The following is a 27,936-nucleotide window of genomic DNA, read 5'->3' as shown; positions in this document are numbered from 1 at the left end:
TTCTACTTGGGAGCTGTCTCGCGGCGGCCTGTTGCCTGCGGATGGGGGAACGAGAGACGCAAAACGACGAGTAGAAACAAGAGAATAGAAAACCGACAGGAGAGAACTGGGGAGAGAGAACTGGGGAGAGAGAGAGAGAACTGGAGAGAGAGAGAGGGAGAGAACTAGAGAGAGAGAGAGAGAACTGGGGAGAGAACTGGAGAGAGAGAGAGAGAGAGAGAGAGAGAGGGGGGGGGGGGGAGAGGGAGAGAACTAGGGAGAGAGAGAGCGAGAACTGGAGAGAGAGGGAGAGAGAACTGGAGAGAGAGAGAGAGAACTGGAGAGAGAGAGGGAGAGAACTAGGGAGAGAGAGAGCGAGAACTGGAGAGAGAGGGAGAGAACTGGGGAGAGAGAGAGAGAACTGGAGAGAGAGGGAGAGAACTGGGGAGAGAGAGAGAACTGGAGAGAGAGAGGGAGAGAACTGGGGAGAGGGAGAGGGAGACAACTGGGGAGAGAGAGGGGGGAGACAGAGAGAGAGAGCTGGGGGGAGAGAGAGGGGGGGGGAGAGAGAGAGAGAGGGGGGGGGTGGCGAGCGAGCGAGCGAGCCGTCGCGGGGTACCGAGTGCGCACGCTGACATGGCGTGCTTGGTGTGGTGAAGTTTGCGCAGTTCTGTTTGTTTCTCTTCTCCCTCTTTCCCGAGGAGAGGAGGAGGAAGAGGAGGAGAGAGAGGGAGGAGAGAGAGGGAGACACGCTCCTCTGCCGGGGGCAGACCCATCCGTAAGAGCCGCTCGGTAAGGACTGGACCAGCACACCGAGTCTCAGCGACACGGACGCGGCCGTGTGTCCGTCACCATGCCTGTCCGACAGAAAGGTAACACACCCACTCGGGGCGCTCTGCCCTCCGCCCCGTCTCCCCTCCGCCTACATCTGCATGTGTTCGTTCCGATGAGACAGGTGGACAGACTGTAGACTGTCCACCTGTCTCTATCTGTAGGCTGTCTGTCTGTCTCTATGTGTAGGCTGTCCACCTGTCTATCTGTAGGCTGTCTATCTGTCTCTATGTGTAGGCTGTCTGTCTGTCTCTATGTGTAGGCTGTCTGTCTGTCTCTATCTGTAGGCTGTCCACCTGTCTCTATGTGTAGTCTGTCTGTCTGTCTCTATGTGTAGGCTGTCTGTCTGTCTCTATGTGTAGGCTGTCTGTCTGTCTCTATCTATAGGCTGTCTGTCTGTCTCTATGTGTAGGCTGTCTGTCTGTCTCTATGTGTAGGCTGTCTGTCTGTCTATCTGTAGGCTGTCTGTCTGTCTCTATGTGTAGGCTGTCTGTCTGTCTCTATGTGTAGGCCGTCTGTCTGTCTCTATGTGTAGGCTGTCTGTCTGTCTCTATGTGTAGGCTGTCTGTCTGTCTATCTGTAGGCTGTCCACCTGTCTCTATCTGTAGGCTGTCTGTCTGTCTCTATCTGTAGGCTGTCCACCTGTCTCTATCTGTAGGCTGTCTGTCTGTCTCTATGTGTAGGCTGTCTGTCTGTCTCTATGTGTAGGCTGTCTGTCTGTCTCTATCTGTAGGCTGTCTGTCTGTCTCTATCTGTAGGCTGTCCACCTGTCTCTATCTGTAGGCTGTCCACCTGTCTCTATCTGTAGGCTGTCTGTCTGTCTCTATCTGTAGGCTGTCCACCTGTCTCTATCTGTAGGCTGTCTGTCTGTCTCTATGTGTAGGCTGTCTGTCTGTCTCTATGTGTAGGCTGTCTGTCTGTCTCTATCTGCGGCGGTAGTCTACCCAACACACACGCTGCAGCGTTCCGTCTGTTACAGCTCGTGGTGCCTCCGCGAGGGTCCATGATAATGTCAACAGTAAGGGAACTACACTCGTCTGGTCTTCAAACCACACGCTCGCTTGCTGGCATGATCTCGCCCTCTGTCTCTCTGTCTCTCTGTCTCTGTAGTCTCTCTCTGTCTCTGTAGTCTCTCTCTCTCTCTGTCTCTCTCTCCCTCTGTCTGTCTCTGTAGTCTCTCTCTCCCTCTCTCTGTCTCTCTGTCTCTGTAGTCTCTCTCTCTCGGTCTCTGTAGTCTCTCTCTCCCTCTGTCTGTCTCTCTCTCTCCCTGTCTCTCTCTCCCTCTGTCTGTCTCTGTCTCTCTCCCTCTCTCTCTGTCTCTGTAGTCTCGTTCTCCCTGTCTCTCTCTCTCTGTCTGTCTCTGTCTCTCTCACTCTGTCTCTGTAGTCTCACTCTCTCTGTCTCTCTCACTCTGTCTCTGTAGTCTCGCTCTCCCTGTCTCTCTCTATCTCTGTCTCTCTCTCTCTGTCTCTCTCTCCCTCTGTCTGTCTCTGTCTCTGTAGTCTCGCTCTCCCTGTCTCTCTCTCTCTATCTGTCTCTGTCTCTCTCACGCTCTCTCTGTCTCTCTCTCTGTCTGTCTCTGTCTCTCTCACTCTGTCTCTGTAGTCTCGCTCTCTCTGTCTCTCTCACTCTGTCTCTGTAGTCTCGCTCTCTCTGTCTCACTCTCTCTGTCTCTGTAGTCTCACTCTCTGTCTCTCTCACTCACTCTATGTAGTCTCGCTCTCTCTGTCTCTCTCACTCTGTCTCTGTAGTCTCGCTCTCTCTGTCTCACTCTCTCTCTGTCTCTGTAGTCTCACTCTCTGTCTCTCTCACTCACTCTCTGTAGTCTCGCTCTCCCTGTCTCTCTCTCTGTCTGTCTGTCTCTCTCACTCTCTCTCTGTCTATGTAGTCTCTCTCTCTGTCTGTCTCTGTCTCTCTCACTCTGTCTCTGTAGTCTCGCTCTCTCTGTCTCTGTCTCTCTGTCTCTCTCTGTCTCTCTCTGTCTCTCTGTCTCTCTGTTTGTCTCTGTCTCTGTCTCTTTCACTCTCTCTGTCTCTGTAGTCTCTCTCACTCTGTCTCTCTCTGTCTCTCTGTTTGTCTCTGTCTCTCTGTCTGTCTCTCTGCTACGGACTCCACGTGTGCTGCTGCCTCCCAGGTTGAATCCTCTGGTCAGCTGGCCTCCTGTCTTCTCACACTACAGTTGTGAGAATAACGACGTGTCCATTGCTTTGCAGAGTGCAGGGCTTTTAGGCGTCCCTGTAAACGCGTCAATGCCCTCCAGTCACCTGATAGTCTGTCTGGAGCAGCATCCGGCCCCCTGTGGAGCCGCACGCGCATCCCCCAAACTATAGGTATCCCCTATACCTACACGGGAACGCACATGCGTTGACTGGGAGTATCAATGAGCCGACGATATTGCCATCTCACGAAAGGAACTAGAATAGCAGCAGGTGGACTGGTCCCCTTCACCACATGTTCTGACCCACAAGGCAGCAGAGAGCAGCAGCAGCAGGGTTTCCCAGCTGCTGCTGCAGTGTGTGTGAAGCTGTGCTGATGATCTGAAGATAGTTGGGGGGGGGGGGCGGCACAAGAAAATGTAAAATTCATTCAAAAAATATATTTCTCATTTCGGCTACAGTGTCCTTGATGTTGCTGCAAATATGGCAAACGCTTTGATACCCAAATTGGTTCCACCCCCCCAACCCCCAAAGGCCGGGCAGTTTTCAACGGGGTAACGACATTGGTGAAAATGAAATACAGCATAAGTCTACTATTATTCTGTTTGTTTGGCTATCGAAGTCCACCCCAATCTTCGCAGTATAGTGGGTTTTGAAGGGTAACGGACTTAAGATGTTCAAGTGGCAAATGTGTGAAGAATTTTAGTTCATTTAAAGAAAGTTGTAGCGAGATCTTGCTGTGACGTGTACATCGGGGAAACCAAACAGACGCTGGCCAAGAGGATGGCACGACACAGGAGAGCTAACACGTCACACCAGGACTCCACAGTCTACACCATCTACACCACCTACAGGCCAGGACTCTACAGTCTACACCATCTACAGGCCAGGACTCCACAGTCTACACCATCTACACCACCTACAGGCCAGGACTCCACAGTCTACACCATCTACACCACCTACAGGCCAGGACTCCACAGTCTACACCATCTACAGGCCAGGACTCCACAGTCTACACCATCTACACTATCTACAGGCCAGGGCTCCACAGTCTACACCATCTACAGGCCAGGACTCCACAGTCTACACCATCTACACTATCTACAGGCCAGGGCTCCACAGTCTACACCACCTACAGGCCAGGACTCCACAGTCTACACATCCAGGACTCCACAGTCTACACCATCTACACTATCTACAGACCAGGACTCCACAGTCTACACATCCATGACTCCACAGTCTACACCACATACACCATCTACAGGCCAGGACTCCACAGTCTACACCATCTACACCATTTACAGGCCAGGACTCCACAGTCTACACATCCAGGACTCCACAGTCTACACCACCTACAGACCAGTGGCCACTGTTTCAGGGATGAGGATGAGAACATCCTTGATAGGGAGGAACACTGGTTTGAACGGAGAGTCATCAAAGAGGCCATCTATGTGAAGAGGGAATGACCATCCCTGAAACCGGTGTGGTGGTGGTGGGGGGTTAAGAGTATCAATGCTGTGATTGCAACCGTTCCCCAATCCTCTGTGAATAGTACAGATGGCCATACTAACTCCAATTAACGGTCACGCGAATTTGCACAAGAAACTGGTCATTGGTTTGCGTGGTTATGCCACTGTATGGTTTATACGGGTGGGGATACCTGCCGTCAGTGTATTGTTGATAAGGGTGGGGGTACCTGCCGTCAGTGTATTGTTGATAAGGGTGGGGGTACCTGCCGTCAGTGTATTGTTGATAAGGGTGGGGATACCTGCTGTCAGTGTATTGTTGATAAGGGTGGGGATACCTGCCGTCAGTGTATTGTTGATAAGGGTGGGGATACCTGCCATCAGTGGAGACTGAAGGGGTCACTTAGATGACGATGAAACGTTTCTCTGTCAGTAAACGTTGTGTCCAGATGAACTGATGCAACTCTCTGGGGTAGCAAGATCTTGTTGAAAAGACGTGTCACATCCATCACAAAGTCCGGACTCAGGAACAGTTTATTTGTCATTTCATCCTGTGTACTACGTACACAAAAGAAACAAAATGCCGTTTCCCCCAGCCTGCAGCAGTGCAACTCAAAAAACAAAAACAACACCACCAAAAACATGCAAAAACAGAGAGAAAAACAAAAAAACAGCCAACAACACAGTCCACCCAGAGCAACACAGTCCAAAAACTCCACCATTTAGAGAACCAGCGCCAGCCAGGATGACTGTCGGAACTGCTGGTCTGCATGGGCTAGCAGTTAGCTTAGCCTGCCCCGCTTCCGCGTCCCGGCAGACCGCCCTCGGTGTCCCCTCTTCGGGCGCAGCTCCAGGCCGTGTAGGCTATAAATTGTGTTTGACAGATTTTAGCATGTCTCATACTTGGTGTTTATACCAAGTTCTGAAAAGCCCTGTGTAGCTATACGTGGCCTACAGTCAGGATCACGCACAGAAATGTTTGACACACCGAGTTTGCAATACGCTGCTGGAAATCTCTTTAATCCATGTTTCTGTGTTGTGCTATTATGTTGGGTTCTGTGTGTTGTGTCCAGATGCACAGCGGGCCCTGGAACTCCTCCAGCAGTATCGTGCCAAGCTCGACCAGAGACAACAGAACCAGATCAAGAACAAACAGGGCCAGAGAGAGGTGGACCGCCAGCTCCGAGAGTCTCTCGACAGAGTCATCACGGTCTTCCAGAGCCAACTGTTCAATGCTTTGCTAGGTAAGAACATCACTCTAGCTATTGGTCAAGCTGTCTGTCCCCCACTGAGTCAGACAGGCTGTGTGTGTTTGTCTGACTCTCGTCTTTGGCTTTCTGTGTGCACAGCAGTCATTATCTTGCTTCAGACCATATTCTGGCCAGTGTCTTGAACTGTATTTGCTCACCCACTGTTATTCATCTGGTTAGGAACGCCACCCAAATGCACAAAATGTAAAAGTGAAGCTCTGATATATTGACAGCACCCCCCCCCCCCACAGTGCACCACAGTGTAGAACGCCAACCTAATGGAACAACACAGCGATACAGTGCAAAGGTGGTAAACAGTCTCTGGTGCCAATATGAAGCCATCTCCCATGGTGCTATGTTGAAACTGTTATGAGGCTTGCCGTCAGAACTTTCCCCATGCTGGTCTTCGCTTTATTTGTTTAAAACAGTTTGTTTGTCTTTTTATCATTGTTGGACACAGTAAGCATGACAGTTGCACATGGATTGTAAACTGCTCTACAAAAGCCACAATCAAACTCGAGGGTGAAGTAGGTGATGACTATGCAAATTATGTGCTAGCTATATATATATATATATATATATATATATATATATATATATAGCTAGCATGTATATATAGCTAGCATATATATGTATATATAGCATATATATAGAGCTAGCATATATAGAGCATGCATATATATATAGAGAGAGCATATATATATAGCTAGCATATATATATAGCTAGCATATATAGAGCATGCATATATATATATATATATATAGAGAGAGAGAGAGAGAGAGAGAGAGAGAGAGCATATATATATATAGAGCATATATATATATATATAATGTCGAGAGACAGGGTTCTCTTTTAAATCACAACTCCCGTGCCCCATATAACACACGGCCCCGGGAGTCTTCTTTTATTAATCACAGCGGCCAAAACGGACCAGAACTGACAACAACATAACGAGCCCCCCCATTCATGTGCCAAGTGGCGACATCAGTCCAAGTCATGGTCCTATAGTCAGTTACTCAGTAAACGGTCTCCTGCTGGGTCTGAGTCGAACAGCAACACAAGAATAACCACAACATGAACACCACATCATGAAAACATAATTTTAAATCTAACATTAACACTCCCATCAGCCATTGCGCTCCCCCAGCGCAGAACCACCGACAGTCAGAGCGACCGCCTCCCCCGGGCGCTACAGTAAGGCGTCATTGTTTTGTTTGCAAGGTGTGTGTGTGTGTGTAGCAGATTTGGAATGGAGTGTTTACTCACTTTATTATTAAAAAATTGTAATTAAAATTGAGTCCTAATTAAAAATATAAAAAAGGCCCGAAGGAGTTACATTGTGTCTTTGTGGGTTTAGAGAAAGCATATGGCTGGGAGCCAAGAGAGGAGGTGTGGTATTGTATGAGGAAGTCAGGAGTTGCAGAGAAGTATGTAGGAGTGGTGCAGGATATGTATGAGGGCAGTGTGACAGTGGTGAGGTGTGCGGTTGGAATGACAGATGGGTTCAAGGTGGAGGTGGGATTACATCAAGGATCAGCTCTGAGCCCTTTCTTGTTTGCAATGGTGATGGACAGGTTGACGGATAAGATCAGACAGGAGTCTCCGTGGACTATGACATTTGTGGATGACATTGTGATCTGTAGTGAGAGTAGGGTGCAGGTGGAGGAGAGCCTGGAGAGGTGGAGGTATGCACTGGAGAGAAGAGGAATGAAAGTCAGTAGGAGTAAGACGGAATACTATGTGTGAATGAGATGGAGGACAGTGGAATGGTGAGGATGCAAGGAGTGAAGGTGATGAAGGCATATGAGTTTAAATGCTTGGGGTCAACTGTCCAAAGTAATGGGGAGTGCAGTAGAGAGGTGAAGAAGAGAGTGCAGGCAGGGTGGAGTGGGTGGAGAAGAGTGTCAGGAGTGATGTGTGACAGAAGGGTACCAGCAAGAGTTAAAGGGAAGGTTTACAGGATGGTAGTGAGACCAGCTATGTTATATGGTTTGGAGACAGTGGCACTGACGAAAAGACTGGAGGTGGAGCTGGAGGTGGCAGAGATGAAGATGATAAGATTTTCACTGGGAGTGACGAAGAAGGACAGGATCAGGGACGAGTAATATTGCACCCACCCCTAGGGGGAGCTGCAGCCCCCCCTTCCCGCACTAATGAGTAGGCGCTGCTGAAATTTTGACAATTTTTCAAACTGATATTTTCAGAGATTTAAGCCAAAACAAGCTTTGTGAAAAACGGCTGAAAATTCAGAGAGTTGTGGCTGATTTGACACAGAGAAGGCCACGCCTGTCAGGGCGGACGCGTTTGTTCTCGGCCGCCCCGTTACGGCGGGGCTGATGCGGCGTGTACGGATGTTTTAATTGGCTGTGATTCCCTAAACCCCGTTTATGTGTCGCTTGATTGACGTGAGAAAAAAGTTGTGGCTCGTGGCTTCTAACTGTGTGACTTTTCTCCATCGTTCGTGTGTGACCAACGAAATCAAAGTAAGCGATTTGAATTTAAACACCATAATATAATTTACATATTCGATAATTGCTAGTCCATAAAGACTAAGTTTTGGTGTTTGTGTGCTTACTTTGGTTGGGGCTCACAGCTCAGCTTTCAACGCTCACAGCAACGGGGCATCGTCCGAGTGACGTCACAGCATCGCCGTCGCTAGGGACGCGTCACAGGAAGTCAGACATGCGGAGCGCGTTAGACAGTAAAGCATGGCTGTGTTTACAACACCGACTCATGTATTCACCCTTTGCAGACGCGTCACAGTTATCACGTCACCAGGGAGACTGCGCCATGACGGATGGCAGGAAGTGATAGGCCGGGAAATTCAAAAGCGAACAACAAAAACAAACAAAATATTGCGACGGATGAGTAGCCATTATAGTTTAAATGTAAGTGATGGCTGCCAATAGTCAGAGTAATGTTGTGGAGTTGTCCTGTGAAGTGAGTCACCTTGTAGGACGGCACAAAGAGCGGTATGTGGAGAAGCTAGCGATAGCAGGGTTAGCTAGCAATAGCAGGGTTAGCTAGCGATAGCAGGGTTAGCTACCGACCCGTACCTTCTTCCTACCGATGTGTTCACGGATCTAGCAAAACCGTCCAGTCTGCCCGAGTTCAGTCCACACGGTCTGTACCACTATGTTACCAACGGAGTGTCCCCACACACAGGTGCTGACCTAAAGCACACAAAAGTCTGGATGCTTAGCAGTTCTTTGTAGCTGGTTGGGTTACAGAACCGCGGTGCTACGCTCACAGCAGGGGGATGTACCTCATAATGGCAAAGGTAAGACATAGCTAGCTAGCTAGCTGTGTATGTTTTTAACCTGTTTCCCCTAGGATGCCATCAAAACTCAAATCGACTGTAACCAAAAGCAGCTCATACTTTCCTCGCCATTTCATAGTAGGCTACACAGTCTTGCCATCTAGCTAGCATTTGGGTCATTCCATAGAAAGTGTTAAGTTTGACTCCACAACAGTCAAAGGGGACAAGGAGGCATAATAGTCAGGCTCATAATAGTCAGGCTCATAATAGTCAGGCTCTGTCTGCGACCCAGCTGAAACCATGGGTGTCTGTGAAGAAGGATGGAACCGTTGTGTGCGGCCACTGCACATGTAAAGCAGGCCTTGGAGGGGTCTGCTGCTCCCACGTCACGGCTCTGCTGTATGCGCTAGACTCCGCCGCGAAACACCTGGAAGACAGAAGCTGCACTGGTGGGCCACGACAGAGGGGACAGCCTCCCTCGAAACCCGGCAAAGCTCTGTTCGAGGAGGCGAACTCGACTGATCTTCTGCCGTCCGTCATGGCGTTCATATTCCCCGCGAGTGGGACGTGACGTCACGTGCAAAGGGTCAATATGCTGCCGTAAATCCGATTATATTAACCCCGAGTGATGTTCCCGGTGCAAAGTTCACATCGGAGGTTGAGGCGCACAGTAACCTGCAACTAAAAAGATGGTTGCAGTGTCGTGGACTGCCGAGGGCAGGCAGAAAACAGGAGTTGATTGACCGGTTAGTTGAGGGGGCGGGGCAGGGTGTCAGCCATCACACAGCACATGGTTTCCCATTTTCTCTTCATTTGGCTATGTAGGCTACTACATACATTCAGATTTGAAATCAGACAATGTCATATGAGGTTAAAGTACAGCTTGTTTAGCTTCTATTATTGACCCTGTCAGTAGCGGACTGGCCAGGGAGCACTGGGACAAAGTACCAATTACACCCCCCCCCCTGCTCATGGTTTTATGAACGCTTGATTACCGTTAAATTAAGGGACTTGTTTTATTAGCTTTTATTAACTTTTTAATATTTTATTTTATTTTATGATGTTCACTTGTCCCAATAATTTAAGTGGTCTGAAATACTGGGACTATATTTAAAAAAAAGGTGTTATTTATTTATTTATTTATTTTTGAGAATTCTGTTTATTCATTTTCCATGTTTACAGCATAAAAGAGTTTCACAAGACATCTGGGCATGCATATTTTCAGATGCGCTCGACTGGGGGACACGCGATCACGCAAGTCATCAAAGTAATGGTACATAAATTGCAAACAAGTTGGGAGTATTCTCCGAGCTCTGCACTGTGACATTTTGAACACATAACCCATGGGGACCATGCAGTATCCACGCTTCAGTCGCACTAAACGCATGAACAGGCAGTCAATAGGTTTGGTGCCACAGGGGGCACAGCTGTCACCTTCAGATTCGGTGTCCACTGTCTTACCCCGCCAATACTCGAGCTAATTAACAGCAGGCCCAAGAAAATGAACAGAGCCAGGAAGTGTAGGTATGTGAGACCAGTGAAATGTCTCATCAGTGTGTTGTTGTCTTTGACAGCACTCAGACTCAAGAGAGGGGAATCTTTCCCTGGACCATTAGAGGAGTCCAACTTTGGCTTTTGTGGCACTCAATGCACAGTGTGTATACACAGTCTGAGTGCCATTGTCCTTAACTTCATCATTGGTTTGTGTGCCCTTGTCAACAAAACGAGGCTGATGGGAATATGAGTGTTCAGCCCAAACTGCCTCCCCTCATGCACTGATGTTTTCATTAGCAGTCTCTCCGTCGTCACCGTCATGGCGAACTCCATCATCCATGTCTCCAGGTTCTTCAGCTTTGACCGAGGAGCTGCCGCCTAGCGCTGCATTCATCGACGAAACAACGTCATTGTCTGCAGATCTTTTGGACTGCGAGGCAGGATTGTCACGCCATGCTTGGGATTTTCTCTTCCTTGAAAATTTGCGCACCTGGAGAAAAGTACATAAGCAAGTTGGAGAGTATTGCAGTAACCAGACATGGCCACAAGCACTACTATAACAATACGGCCCCAGTAATGCACAAGGCAGTAACACACACAGTGTGTGTAATCGGTGTTCAAAAATGTTTTGATTTATTTTAATATCATTATTATTATTATTATTTTGCCATGTGTGAATCATACTTTTGAGCACTTTCCATTATATGAATATATGGTAGGTAATTAGGTTAACATTATGATTAATATTAAACTGAGTTTTGTAGTGTTTGGTATTTATCTACTGTTTTCTCTTGTATTGTGCCTACAAGACATACCAAGTATTATGTCATATTAAGTTACACAACTAGCCAATCACATATGTAATGGATCATACTCAGGTAGGAAGGTCATGCAAGTAATGTAAGTTAGTCGGGTCAAAAATAAGTTTCCCTCTGTGTGCAGCGTGTGCGCGGGCCTTTACCTTAGCTTGTTGGAAAAACATCACAAAGAACGGTGTGTGCGCTCAACATCAAACCCACCTGCTCTTGACAATAACGTGCTGGAACCGATCAGGGGGATCATCCGTCCGTCCTTCTCCTCCAACAAAATGCTTGGTACAGATGAACGTCATTTTATGGACTTTGTTAATGTTGAGTTGCTCGTGCGGACGGCCGCAAGCTCTGATCCAGTGTGAACACTTCTCCAGCTGCTGCTCGGGTTTCCAAAAATTAAGGAACCATACACCCACCCTATGTGGACTATCCGCGTATCTGGAGTCACTATTGCATTCCCCATAGCAGCGATGTTTTATGTACACCATGGCACAGTAGAGGAACTCGGTGAAAACGGCAAAAAATTACGCAAAAAACGAAGAAAACGACAACAAACTGCTTACTTGTAATGTGGTCTAGTGCATCCGATGTCTGACTTCCGTTTGCCGCGGAGCTTCTGCTTCCGCCCGGGAAGGGCTACAAATAGCTCATGGACGCTGCCCCATTGTAAAAGGTGATAACCGTGAAATATCCCCTCCATCAGCTTTAACTTATTCATATGGTGAATCGGGAGAATGCGTTTCCAAGTCTGTCCTAAAGAGCTACCACTAAGCTGTGCTAACAATACTAGCTAGGCCGTCCTGTCCTACCACCCTGCTAAAAACCCAGCGGGCAGGAGTTGGGATCACACCTTATTCTCCATGCTACAGAGATATGTTTGTAAAATCTCATAATCAAAAGCATTAATCTCGTTTTTTTAATGAATAGTCTTTGGCTCCCAATTTCTTTGTCTGCTATTGTAATGTGCGCGGATAAATAGCCTCGCTACCCCTTGGCTAACGGGTCGGACCCTTTAGTTGGGTGGTTAGCGCGGTGCGGGCGACCCGGGTTCGCTTCCCGGTTGTGGCGGCGGTTCCCAAGCTGCCCCCCGAATCCACTACACTGGCGTCAGAAGTGGGATGGTGAGACCGTGAGGCCATCGGAAGGGCGTGCGCCCAGAGGGGTGAGGGAGCTGATATGCTGAAGCACGGGGATGCGCTCTGCGGATGGGGGGGGGGGGGTAGAGGTAACGACCACGGATGACTAGACTCGCTGGCCCCTGGCTAACGGGTCGGACCCTTTAGTCGACTAGCTAACGTCGGGAGACGTGGTGCGGGAGACACAGGTTCGCGTCCTGGCTGCGGCGGTTCGAGGGATGCCCCCCCCCCCCCCGAATCCGCTACAGTCTTGAAAGAGCGGTCCAGTTTTCCATCCTCCTGTCTCTCAAGTCTCTGGCTGTGTGTCGCTACAATGCTTGAATGTGCTGTTCCCCTTACGGAACTTTGCAGAGACTGTCCCAGTTGTGCAACACAAGTGCTTGTGCATTGCAAATGTGCAATTGTAAATACACATACAACTGCTGTATACTGGTTAAAATGATGGCGGTTATTGTTGTGGTTGTAACATAGGGTGTATGTAATTGTGTGGTGGATGGTAGGTGAATATATAGTGTATACTTCTGGTACACAACATAATATAGTGTAATATAGTGGGAGTATATAGCGTTGGATATGGGCATGATGGGTTGTGGGGTTGTGGTACTGGTATATGATATAGTGTGTGGGCAGTATGGTATAGCACATGGGTTATTGATTACTCTCCCATAACTAAGCTCTGTGTAGTAGCGACACACTTGTTGTGCAGACATGCTTGCCTCCAATGTCCTGTCCCATTTATTTCTTCTGTTTTTTGTCTTTTTTGTATATGTTTTGCTTTTGTGTGTGTGTTTGTGTGTGTGTGTGCATGCGCGCACACCTGTGCGTGTGCGCGTGAGTGATGTATGCAAGTGCTAGAAGCTGCTGTGAACCGGAGTCAAATTCCTCGTGTGCATAGGTACACGTGGCCAATTAAGTTGATTCTGATTCTGATTCTGAGACGCACACCTCCACAGAGGAGGAGGCTGCTGTGTTGTTGTCGCTGCAGAGGTTGTCTTGTGTGTGAGGGCCGGCATCACTGTGCAGAGGCAGCCGGGGTGTTGACCTCCTTTGCTGGGGCATGCATGTTTCGAAGGTCCGTGAAGCAGTTTGGCAGCACCAAACTGGCCTCGATGTGCAAGGTTGTGTATCATCCTTTAGTGCCTTCCTCGAAATTTCTACAGAGAAGGCGAGGGGAGGTGGTGGTTGTAAATACTGACACCCCGGCTTTTTCCCGTCTCGCATCAGGCTAAGAAACAGCCTAGCATAGCAGGTCCGGCCGCATAGTATGGCAGTCACTGGTCAGGGAGCAGACTTAACTTTGTCTTTACCGCCAAGAAATAAAAAGGAAGCTGGTTTGCTCATTTCAAGTCTTGGTATTTCTTTTCCCTTGGTGGGGTAACTTTTTTCCCTTGGTGGGGTAACTTTTTTCCCTTGGTGGGGTAACTTTTTTCCCTTGGTGGGGTAACTTTGCAATAATTTGGCAGTTGACCTTTCGCAAAGTACCGCCCCAGAACGGTGCTTGTCCAATCCTACCTTAGCAACGGTTTCTATGAGAGGGAGGTCCGTCAAGCTTTCAAAAACGCAGCAAAATGCTGAAACGGTGTGCCTATGGGATCTGCAGACCGGAGATTAGATATGTGAAAAGTTTGGAGGGGTGTCATTTTCTTTCCCTTCCCGAAACCCAGAACGCAAGAAGCGCAATGTGGGCAATAGATTTGGCAGTATAGCAGACCCCATGGCCAGCTTAATCCATCCAGAATCAACACAAATACCTGTCTGCTCCAAGCTAAGCTAGCTACTAGTTAATATTGATAGCTAATACAGCTAACGTATTATTACTGTTACTTTTACCCACACAATGATTATTACCATTATCAGCATATCAACATGTTACTGACTAACAAAATAACATTATTAATGTACCTGATGAACGTAACCAGCTTAGTCTGTGGCCAGAGATACCTAATTTAATGATAGCTAATGACAGCTAGCCCACTAACATAGCTTTGTTATGCTAGTCACAGGTTAGCCAGGTTCCACCTTTCATTTCAGAGCATCAAGACCCGCGGGGAGGGTGGGCTGGGATGGTCTCTGGCCAGTCTGACCTCCCCATATCTGGCCTATTTTAAACGTTTCTCCCCCTCTGGGAGCTCCAGGTGGGGACCCGCCACTCAGCGACCCCCAGGAGCCCATACAGTACCCCCGGAAAAGCCTGGATAAAAGAACGCTACGGGGAACCTTGGCCAAAATCAACACTATAATACGGGGATGTTGACAGTGGATTATTAAAAATATACCGATAACAGCTGAAATATGTAACTTACCCTGCAGGGCAAGAGCACAGCTGGTCCACAGTGTGCTTCAGGATTAGTTGGTGGGGTTTCTCATTCTTTGATTGCGACCGGTAAGCTTTACCCTCCATTACAGTCCCCCCCCGGCAGCCCGGAGTCCAGGCAAGTCAGTTTTACTGTTAATATTCTGAACGTATCCCGCCACCGCATACTGTAGCCCCCCCTGCCTTTCATGGGATGATATTAAGGATGAATTACCCCAAAATACAGCACTTATTTTCTCTGGGAATGCGCTGATTTCTTCCTTCGTGTTTTGGTGTTTTCCAGCTACTTCCTGGATGGTTCTGAAATGCTTGAAGGGCATAGCAACAGTAACTAAGGGGGGCGGGACTTTGCGAAAGGTCAATTACATGTCAATTCACTGTTAAGTGGGCTTGGTTTTTGCATTGAAGTCTTCCACAGCACAGTGTAGCAGACTGGGCCGGGTAGGTGTGAGCAGCAGCGTAGCAGACTGGGCCGGGTAGGTGTGAGCAGCAGACTGGGCCGGGTAGGTGTGAGCAGCAGCGTAGCAGACTGGGCCGGGTAGGTGTGAGCAGCAGTCAGTGTAGCAGACTGGGCCGGGTAGGTGTGAGCAGCAGTCAGTGTAGCAGACTGGGCCGGGTAGGTGTGAGCAGCAGTCAGTGTAGCAGACTGGGCCGGGTAGGTGTGAGCAGCAGCGTAGCAGACTGGGCCGGGTAGGTGTGAGCAGCAGTGTAGCAGACTGGGCCGGGTAGGTGTGAGCAGCAGTGTAGCAGACTGGGCCGGGTAGGTGTGAGCAGCAGTGTAGCAGACTGGGCCGGGTAGGTGTGAGCAGCAGACTGGGCCGGGTAGGTGTGAGCAGCAGGACTGGGCCGGGTAGGTGTGAGCAGCAGACTGGGCCGGGTAGGTGTGAGCAGCAGACTGGGCCGGGTAGGTGTGAGCAGCAGACTGGGCCGGGTCGGTGTGAGCAGCAGGACTGGGCCGGGTAGGTGTGAGCAGCAGACTGGGCCGGGTAGGTGTGAGCAGCAGGACTGGGCCGGGTAGGTGTGAGCAGCAGGACTGGGCCGGGTAGGTGTGAGCAGCAGACTGGGCCGGGTCGGTGTGAGCAGCAGGACTGGGCCGGGTCGGTGTGAGCAGCAGACTGGGCCGGGTAGGTGTGAGCAGCAGGACTGGGCCGGGTCGGTGTGAGCAGCAAACTGGGCCGGGTAGGTGTGAGCAGCAGTGTAGCAGACTGGGCCGGGTAGGTGTGAGCAGCAGGACTGGGCCGGGTCGGTGTGAGCAGCAGGACTGGGCCGGGTCGGTGTGAGCAGCAAACTGGGCCGGGTAGGTGTGAGCAGCAGTGTAGCAGACTGGGCCGGGTAGGTGTGAGCAGCAGGACTGGGCCGGGTCGGTGTGAGCAGCAGACTGGGCCGGGTAGGTGTGAGCAGCAGGACTGGGCCGGGTAGGTGTGAGCAGCAGGACTGGGCCGGGTCGGTGTGAGCAGCAGTGTAGCAGACTGGGCCGGGTAGGTGTGAGCAGCAGGACTGGGCCGGGTAGGTGTGAGCAGCAAACTGGGCCGGGTTGGTGTGAGCAGCAGGACTGGGCCGGGTCGGTGTGAGCAGCAGGACTGGAAGTGGTGGATGCTTTGCTCGCGAGAGAGTCGGACACGAAGTCACAGAAACTGTGTGCAGGAAGTTGATCAACTGGCTCCTTCTTCTTGTTGTAAATTGTTATTTATGGTTGTGCAAACAACCAGAAGAGAGAGAGAGAGAGTGTGTGTGTGTGTGTGTGTGTGTGTGTGTGTGTGTGAGTGTGTGAGTGAGTGAGTGAATGTGTGAAGGTAAACTGGTTCCAAGTTCCTGGTTCCACCTGCTAGTCTGCCACTCCCACACTTTTGGTCTTTGCACTTTTGATTGTCTTGTGTGTCTGGCTGACGTTATCTACTGCTCTAGCTGTGTGTGTGTGTGTGTGTGTGTGTGTGTGTGTGTGTGTGTGTGTGTGTGTGTGTGTGTGTGTGTGTGTGTGTGTGTGTGTGTGTGTGTGTGTGTGTATGCTCACATGTTCTTGTTCACTACACATGAAGTTCAGCACTTTTACGTCGTCCGTTTCTTTATGCCCCGTTTCAGAAGTAAGTCTTGAGTCGCTGCTACTACGTAGTGATTTTCCACGGCCTGCTGGAGGGGTGGTGGTGGTGGGGGTGGTGGGGGGAGGCGCTGATGCCGCACGTGTGAAGGAATATGCTGACACAGAAGCACAGAAGCCGAAAAAACCCAACTTGTATTTGCATGCACACGCACAAGCGTGTACCCCCCCCCCACCACCACCACCACCACCACCACCACCCCCACCACCACATAGCCTTGCACATGGACACTCTGTTTTGTGCTGTGGGGGGCAAATTTTTCACCACAGTTTTTCATTATTACCCGTCTCTTGAGCGTCCTCCTCTCCTCCCCTCTTCCAAAACCTAGATTCTCTCTTCCCCAAGCTGTGGGTCCCTTGTTGAAACTGACCAAACTATTCTGAGCGGTCTGTTATGTTTGGGTAAGTACGTCTGGTCAGAGGTTAGGTGGAGTAAGTAGAAGGGGGGGGGTAAATAGAAAGAAAGGGGGGGGGTATTGATAGGGCAGTAGATCTTCTCCAGATTCAGTGCAAACTTGTCAAACTGTCACTCATCTATTAAGTACACCATTACGGGAGCAGAAACGTCACGACACCACTAGAGGGCGCCAAAAGACCAGTGGTTTAGAACCATTTTCAAGTGAGTTTTGATTTTTTTGGGGGGGGGGGTTTGACAAGAGAACACAGTAGAGTTTAGTAAATTACAGAACAGCAGGCGAATTAAGTTCGAGCCCCTCTGTACTGTAGAGTACTGTATGACTCTTGCCAACTGAATCAGTGGGTGAGATATCGTAGTATATTGGTTGAGTGAGGCAGTGGGTGAGGGTTCACAGTCGTGAAGATGACCTTTCACACACTCGCATGCGCGCACAACCCCCCAGACAAACACTAGGCACAGCGTGCGTCTAGGTGGGACCGAAACTGGTCCGTCAGACGGAGGGATTCGGTACCCTGGCCGGGCGGTCGTCCCGCTGTCCTGCTGAGTCTGCTGCTTGGTTTGGGGGTTGGGGACAAAGACAAACGGTCTGCTGCTTCTCTTATGGTGTCTCTCCCTCATCTGCACTGTTCCACTTTAAACTAGAGGGCGACATTTGCTTGTCCTGGCAGGGGGAATTATTTTCCTTTAATAATCTCTATCGGGGCGGCACGGTGGTTAGCGCGGTCACCTCACAGCATAAAGGTCCTGGGTTCGAGTCCCGGGGTTGTCCAACCTTGGGGGTCGTCCTCTGTGTGGAGTTTGCATGTTCTCCCCGTGTCTGCACGGGTTTCCTCCCACAGTCCAAAGACATGTAGGTCAGGTGAAAATGAATGACTGAATGAATGAATCTCTCTATCTATACGTCTGTCTGTCTCGTCTTTTTCCTTACCTCTGAGTCAGTATGAAATTACTTTAAACTGGTTGGAAAGGCAGCGGATGTTTTCTATTTTGAGTTGCTCCACATCATTTGGGGAACTTCATTCCTCACTACCCCAGTGGATGAATAAATAGTTCATGCATCCATCTGTCTGTTCATTCATCCATTCACTCATTCATTTATTCATTTAATTGTTCGTGCAATCATTCATTCATCCGTAAATGAATAATTGACTGGGACATAATTCATTCATTCATCCATCCAGCCATCCCTCCATTAATTCATTAATTTATTCATCCTGCCTTTCATTGATTAATCAATTCTCGCATGTTTCTGCACCCTCATTATTTTCTTTTCTCTTTTTCCCTATTTATCTCCACCCCACCCACCCCCCACCCAGACATTCAGGAGTACTATGAGTTGACCCTCCAGGGAGAGCGCCACCTTTCTGCAGACCAGCCAGATGTTCCGGTGGAGCTTCCTGCCTCCTCCGGCCAGCCAGCTGAACTCCCAAACCCCACTCTGCCAGCGTCTGCTCCTCCTAGCTCCCCTCCCCGTGGAGAACAGGCTCATCCCGAGTCTCTTACTCCCAGACGTAAATCAGTCAAATCTCCTGCCCCACCCATCCCGGTGGGACCCGCAGGTGCTAAGTCCTCCAGCACTACAACCCAGTCTAGTATACCTCAAACACAGCCAGTGAAAGTCAAGTACCGCGCTCCTCCTCCTCCTGTCCAACCTGGAGCCTCCAACTCAGTTGTGGCTGGATCTTCTAAAATCTCCTCTCCCTCCACTCCCAACTCTTCTGGAGTCATAGTGAATGGAGTGGATCCCTTTGCCACCTCCTCTTCCTCTAAATCATCACCTGAAGTGTTGTTGAATGGAGCGGGGAAACCTTATCCTGTGACCACCACCATCCTCCCTCCGGAGAGCGCCACTATCTCATCTGCCGCATCTGAACCTGTCTCGCCCGCCCACAGCCTCGGTACTGTCTCAGCCCTCGTCTTCGGTACTATCCAAGGCCTCGTCGCGCCAGCTAGCCCGGAAGAACTCACTCCCACTAGCACTCCTCCTACTACTGGCCCGAGCCCAGACAGAGTAGTCTGTACCTCAACCCCAGGTGAAGTCATCACCCCGACCTCGACTGCACCCGCCGCCACCCGGGACCCGGCCGAGGCAGCCCCGGTCCTCAGGTCCTCTGCCATCAATTCTCCCAGCAGCCCCAACGCCAGTATCAGCTTGGCCAAAGTCACCCTTAGCCCAACCAGCCCCAGCCCAGGAAAAGTCAACTTCTGTGGGCCCGTGGCCAAAGGATCATATTTGAGGTATGTTTTTTTTTCTTTAATCAAAATCATATTTTAAGAAGGACACAAGAAGGAACATACAAAGAAAGACAGCACAATGGCTGGTGAGACAGACAAAGACACACATTAGATTCCAAGGCTTTTTCCGTGATACAGTACAAAAGCATGTACATATACCCGTACACACTAAAAACAAAAACAAACGAAACAACAACAGCCAAATCAGAAAATTACTAGCTGACAGTTTTTTGTCCAGGACCTGATGAGTCTTCTCGTATTACATAAATCACCTGGCTTGTCTATATCGAGCTCATGACCTCCCGTATTACATCTCCCCTATAGCAGGCCTGCCATCACTGGGGTCCCCTCTGTCAGCCCCCCTCTGAGGCGAGTTCAGAAGGTGTTCTTGGTAGAATTGCGGTGGACATTTCATATTGCCTCATACCGGCTTTAATCAGCCAGGAATGAAGCAGTAGCAGGCTCAGGGTCAACTGGAAATAGACCTGTGAAATACATTTTATATTTTCACACATTTTTCTTGCATTTTTTACCCCATTTTCGGCTTTCTGGGATTTATTTCTATTTTTTCATATTTTTATTCAGTTTTTTTTTAAAAACTCATTCTTACTGCGAGGAAATGATAGAAAGTTAATAAGTTTTTCTAAGAAAGTTTCTTTAACCGACTACATTTATGAAGACAGAATGTAAATGGCCGTTTCCCGAGTTTTTCTTCTTCTGTCTTCCTCTGACTCTTGTCTTTTTGGCTCACTTGTCTTCTGTGGTGCTGGTCGTTTCCACATTTCTTTCCCTGTCCCGCACAGCAAACCCATGTGCATAACGTATTTCCCGCAATATAAATAGCTGTTTTTGTTTGTTTGTTTGTTTGTTTGTTTGTTTACTCGTCTGGCTGGCCCTGTGATTTATATTCCAAAGCGATGTATTAAATGTAATTTTGTCAAACGAATACACTGCATTCCAACTAGGGCCACTAGTTGGCATTGTTTAATCTTGTGATTCAATTGAAAATGCTGTATGAGAGGACCGCATTGGGATTGGGGGTCCCATGCACGCAAGTCTCGCGGGAGCGGGTGGTCTTAACGTCGCTGTGGGCAGTCAAAAGCTGAAGTGCGATGGAGTCAGCAAATGAATCTGGAAGCAGGTCACTACCACACAAAAGAAAAGACGAGCAAGGCAAGTGTGGCATCTGGAAACCTTTCTCAGTGGTTACTGACGGAAACACACTGGACTTTGTTAGTTGCGACACGTGCAAAAGTCTCGATCCACAACGGGCACAAATCTGGCGCCTCAGGGTTGAGGCGACATACCTGCTCCGTTCTGCCCGGCCTCTTCGTCAAAGATGAAGCACTTCCCCCTGCACACATTAAACAAGGCCCTACCCAGAGATGTGTGGCACTTTGCCGCAGGGCAGGGCTTTCAGCGTGCGAGGCAGTCAGCCTCCCCTCAGAGAGCGTCACATCATCTTTGTTAACACTACACAGTAAAATAATGTGTTTCCCTGCCGCGTGGGAGGAGACACAGAGTCAGTGGACCTCTACTGTGCACTCATGAATGGTCAGAATGTTTGCAGGTGGGAGTGGGGACACACAATGCGGGAGCGGGGGGTGATGGTCATGACCCCAGCGGGAGCGGGACCAAGAAAACAGGGCTCTGTATTGTACCACCCTATAAATGCGACTTATACACTGAAGCTACTTATCCGCCCTCCCTCCCTTGTTTTTCCCTCGCAACAATCCGTTTTTTGCGGGGTGCGATTTATACTCCGCTGTGAGTTTTAGCCTGGGGAATAAGGTATACCGGATGTGTGCATGTTGTGATGCCCCATTCACGTGCACAGAAGCGCAGCAGGGTTTCTTTGAGGGAGCGCGATGGATTACTTTGAGTTATATTTACAGATTTTGTAGCAGTCTCTTCCCCACGCCTCCAAACTGCATGCACGTCCATGTCTAAGGCCCTTTTCATGGCTGCGTTCCGTGACTCCCTTTGTGTTATGCAGAGCACAGAAATCATAAGACAGTAGTTGTAGCACTCAAGTATGCACCTGGTCTCCAGTCCGCATTCCGAAGGTCTCGTACTTTCATGGTGGAAGCTCGTGACAGTTTTTCAAGACTGGTTGAATACAGGACTTGAATTTACTTTTACTTTTATTTTTGAAATTATTATCAAACTTCCTCTGTGGAGTTCAATAAAAATGCAGTGTAATGTAATTTGTATTATAACTGATAATAATTCATCTTTATGACACATTGGAATATGAAACATTTCTTCCTTGGCGGAAGGAAAGAGGAAAACCTGGATGTTACAAGTGTGTGCCATTTGGACTTTTACTATGATGGCAGACTACTACAGGGACAGTTATGGTGTTAGATTGGACCTGCAGGTTAGCATAACATCGGTCTTATGGCTAACATAGATTATGGCCCCACTGGTCTTGAGATGAACTCGCCACCTTAAAGACTTGGACTTAACTCTGACTCGATAAGCTTTGGTCTCTGACTTGACTCGGACCCTGATGACTCGGTTTGGATTTGGTCTCACCTGAAGTGGTCTTGACCAACAGCACAAAATGATGTAATGATGTAATTGACATTATTTGAATTGTTCAGGTCTTTTGGCGTTTGTTTGTTTGTTTTTTTATATTGTACAACCAAGAGCAGATAGTTACATTGAATGATTCATTCCATCTGTACATTTGTTTACTGTCTGTATCCCAGTCCAAGCAGCCCTGACCCAGTTAAAGTCCCCTCCACCAGTCCGATCCATGCCCCCGCTAAGCCCAAGTCAGCTTCAGTTCTCCAGCCAGGCTCTCTGTCTGCCTACAACAAGGTAAGAGATCATTAATTGTTCTTCTACATTAGTACAATGAACCAACTTGCAGAAATCAGTGTACAGTACAGTTCTTAACAAAATACAGTATGCATGGCACCTGGTCACAAGGTGGTGTGATGTGGTTGCTTGATCAACAAATACCGTAGTGACGTTGGATGACGGTCTTGTTTCGCTAAATTTTCAGCCTTTCATGAATTGAATTATTACTGTTTTCTGATGGATATTAATGGTTTATTTTGAGACCAAAGAGTTTCACTGCTGTTTAGATGATGAAGTGTCCTTTACACACAAGAGAGCAATACGCAAGGGAACTCATGATCAGTGTGGACTGGCTGCTGATTTTCCAAACAGCTGCCTCGGATTTGTTCTGCTGATCTCGTTGTGGGGAATCATTTGAGTAGATTGCTTAGCTGTGTGTCTTATTTGTTGTTTGCAGCTGGGAGAGCTCATCTGTGTTGTTCAGGGTTGCATTAAAGTGGTTTTGCTGTGAGGTGAATATGCTGTCAAAGATAAGGTTTACGATTCGGTGACATTTCTGGTGACTGCAGAGGCCAGAATGAGCTGGATAGAGGCAGTGATCATATCTGGACTGGCTGCTTGATTGTTGCCTCACATTTTATTACACAACATGAAATTAAGGATGAAATGAAGTGCTATTCAAACTCTTATTAGAAAGAGCCCTGAGGTGGTCTCATTCAACTGTACCCATCTATTGATTTCTTTCACATGGTTTTAATGCTTTTACGTTCTCGGGCAGTTTGACTGGTGGCTGCCTCATACTGCGTTTGTCTTCATATGACAGCAGTATTTTGTGTGTTACTGTCTTACATTGCTTCATACTGCTGTTGTCCTTTAATATGATGCAAGCACTACTTGTTTTCAGCAAACTCAAACCTCTTACTATACCACAGTAGAGGCTGTGGTATAGTACTGTACCACAGCCTCTACTATAGGCTTACTATACCTCCAACCACTAGGTGGCAGGTGCAGTATTGTAACAGTATTGTAACTTGGGTATTCTTTGTTCTTTAACAATAAAGAATACCCAAGCCCAAGCTTATGTTAATGATTTATCTAAAGTAAGCTCTAAGTATCAGAAGATGAAGGTAAGATGTGGCAGGAATGGGTACGTGCATGATACGTGATGCGACTGTTGTATGGCACAAACAGAAAAAGAGAATGCAAACCAAATAAGCCAAAGTGGGTTTGTGGTGGAAGAGCTGGCGTGGCCACTGCTGGTCTATGGGACTGTATTTTTTAACTCGCTGGGCCCAGGTGCACCCCATGAGCGTCTAATTAGCCTCCAGGCCCCCGCCTGTCAGGCTCGTGCAAAACAGAGAAGTAAACATTCTGCACAGACAGGCGTAGCTGGAGGGTCATCATCGTAATCATGTGTAATTAAGATTTTTCTGTGGCCTGTTTCACCAAACACAGAGAAACTGGAATGCACAGATTGGCTCTGTGGTGATAGCTAGTAAGGGTGTAAGAAATTTAATGTGATGCTATTTTTCATGATATCGTAGCGATTTTCAAAAACACATTATCGATTCTTAAGATTACACACAAAGAGATGTGACGGCAGCACTAGTTCATTATGTTGTGCACATTTCCAGCCACTAGGTGGCAGGTGCAGTATTGTAACAGAGCTGCACTGAACAGCAAAACGGCAAACGTTTCCAGCACCACAGTAGCTATGGCAAGTTACACTGATTTTAACCATATTGAGGTATTTTCTTTATGAAATTATTGTGTGTGTGTGTGTGTGTGTATGTGTATATATATATATATATATATATATATATATATATATATATCACAATACACTGAGTCGTGACACTTGAATCATGATACGCTGTTCCACGGGGGCCGAATGCTTTCAAGTTTAGTTCTGTGGTAAACTACACCTATTCCAGTCCTTTGGTGAGTCCGATCCATCATACTAATGACTGTCACTCTGCGATACTAATACCTGTAATGATAAACCATAGACACAGACTCCGTAATGTCCCTGTGACATACAGGGATCTAAACAATTTATTACCAGTTCGGACTTCAATTATCAGTCCCCCACAAAGCCATGCACCTTGGACAATAAAAATGGCTTTATTAAACATCATATCACTAACAAATGTCATTTTTAGTTAATGGTCTTATAAGTACCCATAACCTGGACTTCACCTTTCTGACCGAGACCTGGCTGGATAGAAATGGTGCAGTCGCTCTCATTGAGACTGCACCTCCTGGCTTCATATCATCCATATCACCAGATCTGATAAGAGAGGAAGTGGAATAGCTGCTGTCTTCTGTGATACCTATAGCTGCAAAGAAATCCCCCTCGGGGAATTCACGTCTTTGGAATCCCTTGCTTTTTCTATACATTGCAATGCTACGATTCTAATAATTAGTCTATTGGCCACAAAAATCTAACTATGGCTTTCTTGATGAATTTTTTGAGCTACTGTCCAAGGTTTCCACTGACTACGGTTGTTTCATCATCTCAGGTGATTTTAATGTTCATGCTGACAGTCAAACAGACCCCGCTGTTAAAAACCTAATTAGCTTACTGGAGGCATTTGCCTTCACTCAGCATGTTTCTGGACCCACCGACAATAAGGGGCATACTCTGGACTTCACCAACTGAGGATCTTGTGATCAACTTCAACTTAAAAATATGAAATATCTTTTGACAACATTGCACCTGTTAAAACTATAACATAGAAAAACAAAAAGCCCCCTGGAGAAATGGAGTGGTTGTTAGGCAGCTTAAGAGAGAGTGTCACCAGGCAGAATGACAGACTAAGAGACAGAAACTTAAGAGAGAGTGTCGCCAGGCATAATGACAGACTAAGAGACAGAAACTTAAGAGAGAGTGTCGCCAGGCAGAATGACAGACTAAGAGAAAGAAACTTAAGAGAGAGTGTCGCCAGGCAGAATGACAGACTAAGAGACAGAAACTTAAGAGAGAGTGTCGCCAGGCAGAATGACAGACTAAGAAAAAGAAAAGAAACAGAGAAAGACTAAACTTCAGATTCCCCATGAAATCTACAAGGATGACTAGAACACTACAAGAATAACTACAACAAAGAAATTAAACAGGCCAGACAGTCTTTGTCTAAAATCATTAATGAAAATATTAACAATAGTAAAGTGCTCTTCTCTATTGTTGATCAACTTATTAATCCACCATCTCGAACCCAATGAGAGATGCTGTCCACTGAAAAATGTGAGAAATTCGCTACATTCTTCAATAACAAAATTATTGCCATTAGACAGAACATTAGTGCTTCATGATCCAGAAATGAATCTTCCCCCCAGTTCTCCAGAAATATCACTAGCGCCAAGTCTTATTTTGACCCTCTAGACCAGTGTTACTCTTTACGCGGCTCATGAGACTTTGTTTTGCGCCTCATATAGATCCACTGATAACAATGAAAACAAAGCTATAGCTTACTTTTCTATAGGTTCTGTTTGTGTTCTGTTTTAGCACATTGAAATGAATTATCCAGCAGATGGCAGCATACTGAAGATACGTCAAAGAACGTAGGCTACGTAACAGCGTGGGATCATGGGTAGACGTATAGCCTATGTGTGTAGCTATGTATTTGCGAAATGTTTTGCAAGCTCTGTGGCTCTTTGAGGAATGGTCTTACTCATAAGTGTCTGTCCTAAGAAAATTAGTGAGTACCACTGCTAGACCTTAAAGAACTAGACAGTATTGTTGGGCAGCTCAGGATTAGAAGTTATTAACTGCTCTCTTCAGTGAGGTAATTTCCTGCAGCACTTAAAACAGCTGTCATTAAATCACTTATGAAGAAGAGCAACCTTGATGTGGCAGTTATTGCCAACCATAGACCCATCTCCAATTTACCATTCCTCAGGAAAATACTTGGAAAAAAAGTTTATTCTCAGTTTAATAACTATTTAACATCAAACGACCTTCTAGCCATTTATCAATCAGGTTTTCGATCTCACCATAGCACAGAAACAGCACTTATCAAAGATGTGAATGCTCTGCATATCTGTGAACACAGATTTTTATAAATTCTCTGTTCTTGTGCTCCTGGATCTCAGCACCACCTTTGACACTGTTAGCCATGCTATTTTACTAGAGAGATTAGAACAGAATAGGCAGTTCTTTGTGTCCATTGGAGACTTTGCCTCAGACAAAGTGGGTATTATGTGTGGGGTACCCCAAGGTTCGATTCTTGGACCACTACTATTAAATCTTTATACGCTCCCACTCACACATATTATACAGAAAAACAAAGTAAATTACCATAATGATGCAGATGATTCACAACTGTAGCCAAGGCCCACAGTCGTTAAAAGTAGAGCATCCACTGCTCTGTTGCTTTAACCTTCTAACTCATGCCAAACAGAGAGAGAGAGAGAGAGAGAGAGAGAGAGAGAGAGAGAGAGAGAGAGAGAGAGAAAGCTGTGTGGGGAAAGAGGGACTGACCCGATAAAAGAGATGAGTGAAGCATTCTTTGTGTGTTTGAGTGCATTTGTTTCTGCATGACAACATGTTTGCATGTGTAGGTGTGAGAACGAACTTGTGTGTGTCCATGTTTATGTGCCCACTTTTGCATGAGTCAGTTTGCAGGTATGTGTAATGGGGCTTTGTCTTTATGGGTGTGTGTGCGCGTGTGTGTTTGTGTGTGTGTGTGCGTGTGTGTGTGTGTGTGTGTGTGTAAGTAAGTAAATAAGCTTTATAAAGTGCCTTTTGAAACAAGCGTTACAAGGTGCTGTACAATGAAAACATTAAAGAAAATAGAAATTTAGAAACAAAAACAGAAAATAACAATATAAGGACATTAAAACTGCACAAAAGGCAAACACGTTACAGAACAAAGTGCTTACAAAACAAGTGAGTTTTCAACAGCTTCTTAACTATCCACTGACTGTGCGTTTTTGAGTGTGTGTGTGTGTGTGTGTGTTCTGAGCCATGCGCTCCTCAAAATCAGAAGGCGGTGACCAGCTGCCATAAAGTAAAGACAACAGCTGGAAGACGAGAGGGCAAAGAAGCCACAGTGGGACAGCTGTCATTTATTTTTTCAGAGATGGTCTCTATTTTTGCAGAGAGCTAGCTCTGGCTGCTCTGATTCAGGATGGGTTGAGGGGACATGGCGACAGCAAGGAGGGAGGAGAAGGGGGAGACTGAAGGATGAAGGAAGAAGAGGACAGATGGTCGAGAGATGTTACTAACAGCCACGCGTGGTCGAGTGGAGGAACGGGGAAGTGTCAGCTGTGAAGTGTTTCGATGAAAGTGTCCGATCGGGCCAGCGAGGATGGACTGCATCTGCATCCTCACCACCAAGGTGAGGAAGACCCAGACAGACATGTTGAGACCAACGCTTCTCATTTTAAAGGGGATAAAATACACGGTGTTCCTAATTGGGTTAGTTGTATTTTCCAGTTTACTTTTTGACAATTATTTTCTTTTCCTTTTGGATGTTAGTGTGTACTTATTTTAGATTATTCTTACTGTCCGTGTAACCACTGATGTGGACAGAACAATATCTAATAGGAAAAAGAAGAGACTTGCAATTCAGCGGAGTCCATACTCCTTCCACGTGACTGATAACGCGCTCATCAGTCCCCATGTTAAACATGTTAACGGGTGTTGGATAGCATGCATGGTGTGTTGTCGTTGTGCTGTAA

The 27,936-nt window shown here is 47.5% G+C and overlaps 1 protein-coding gene across 1 annotated transcript in view; it reads left to right on the top strand.

Annotated features, from left to right (window-relative positions):
• The first annotated feature begins 597 nt into the window (after positions 1-597).
• Positions 598-27,936, top strand: part of LOC130109963 (disks large homolog 1-like) — a 202,741-nt gene continuing 175,402 nt past the window's right edge. The window contains 4 exon segments of the mRNA XM_056276928.1: positions 598-851; positions 5,506-5,676; positions 18,528-19,449; positions 22,161-22,272. Of these exon segments, the coding sequence (XP_056132903.1) occupies positions 833-851; positions 5,506-5,676; positions 18,528-19,449; positions 22,161-22,272 (1,224 nt within the window). The 5' untranslated portion in view covers positions 598-832.

This window comes from Lampris incognitus, chromosome 3, assembly GCF_029633865.1.
Source record: "Lampris incognitus isolate fLamInc1 chromosome 3, fLamInc1.hap2, whole genome shotgun sequence".
Taxonomy (NCBI): domain Eukaryota; kingdom Metazoa; phylum Chordata; class Actinopteri; order Lampriformes; family Lampridae; genus Lampris; species Lampris incognitus.
Note: the sequence above shows the minus strand (reverse complement) of the source record. Positions and strands in the feature narration are given on the sequence as shown.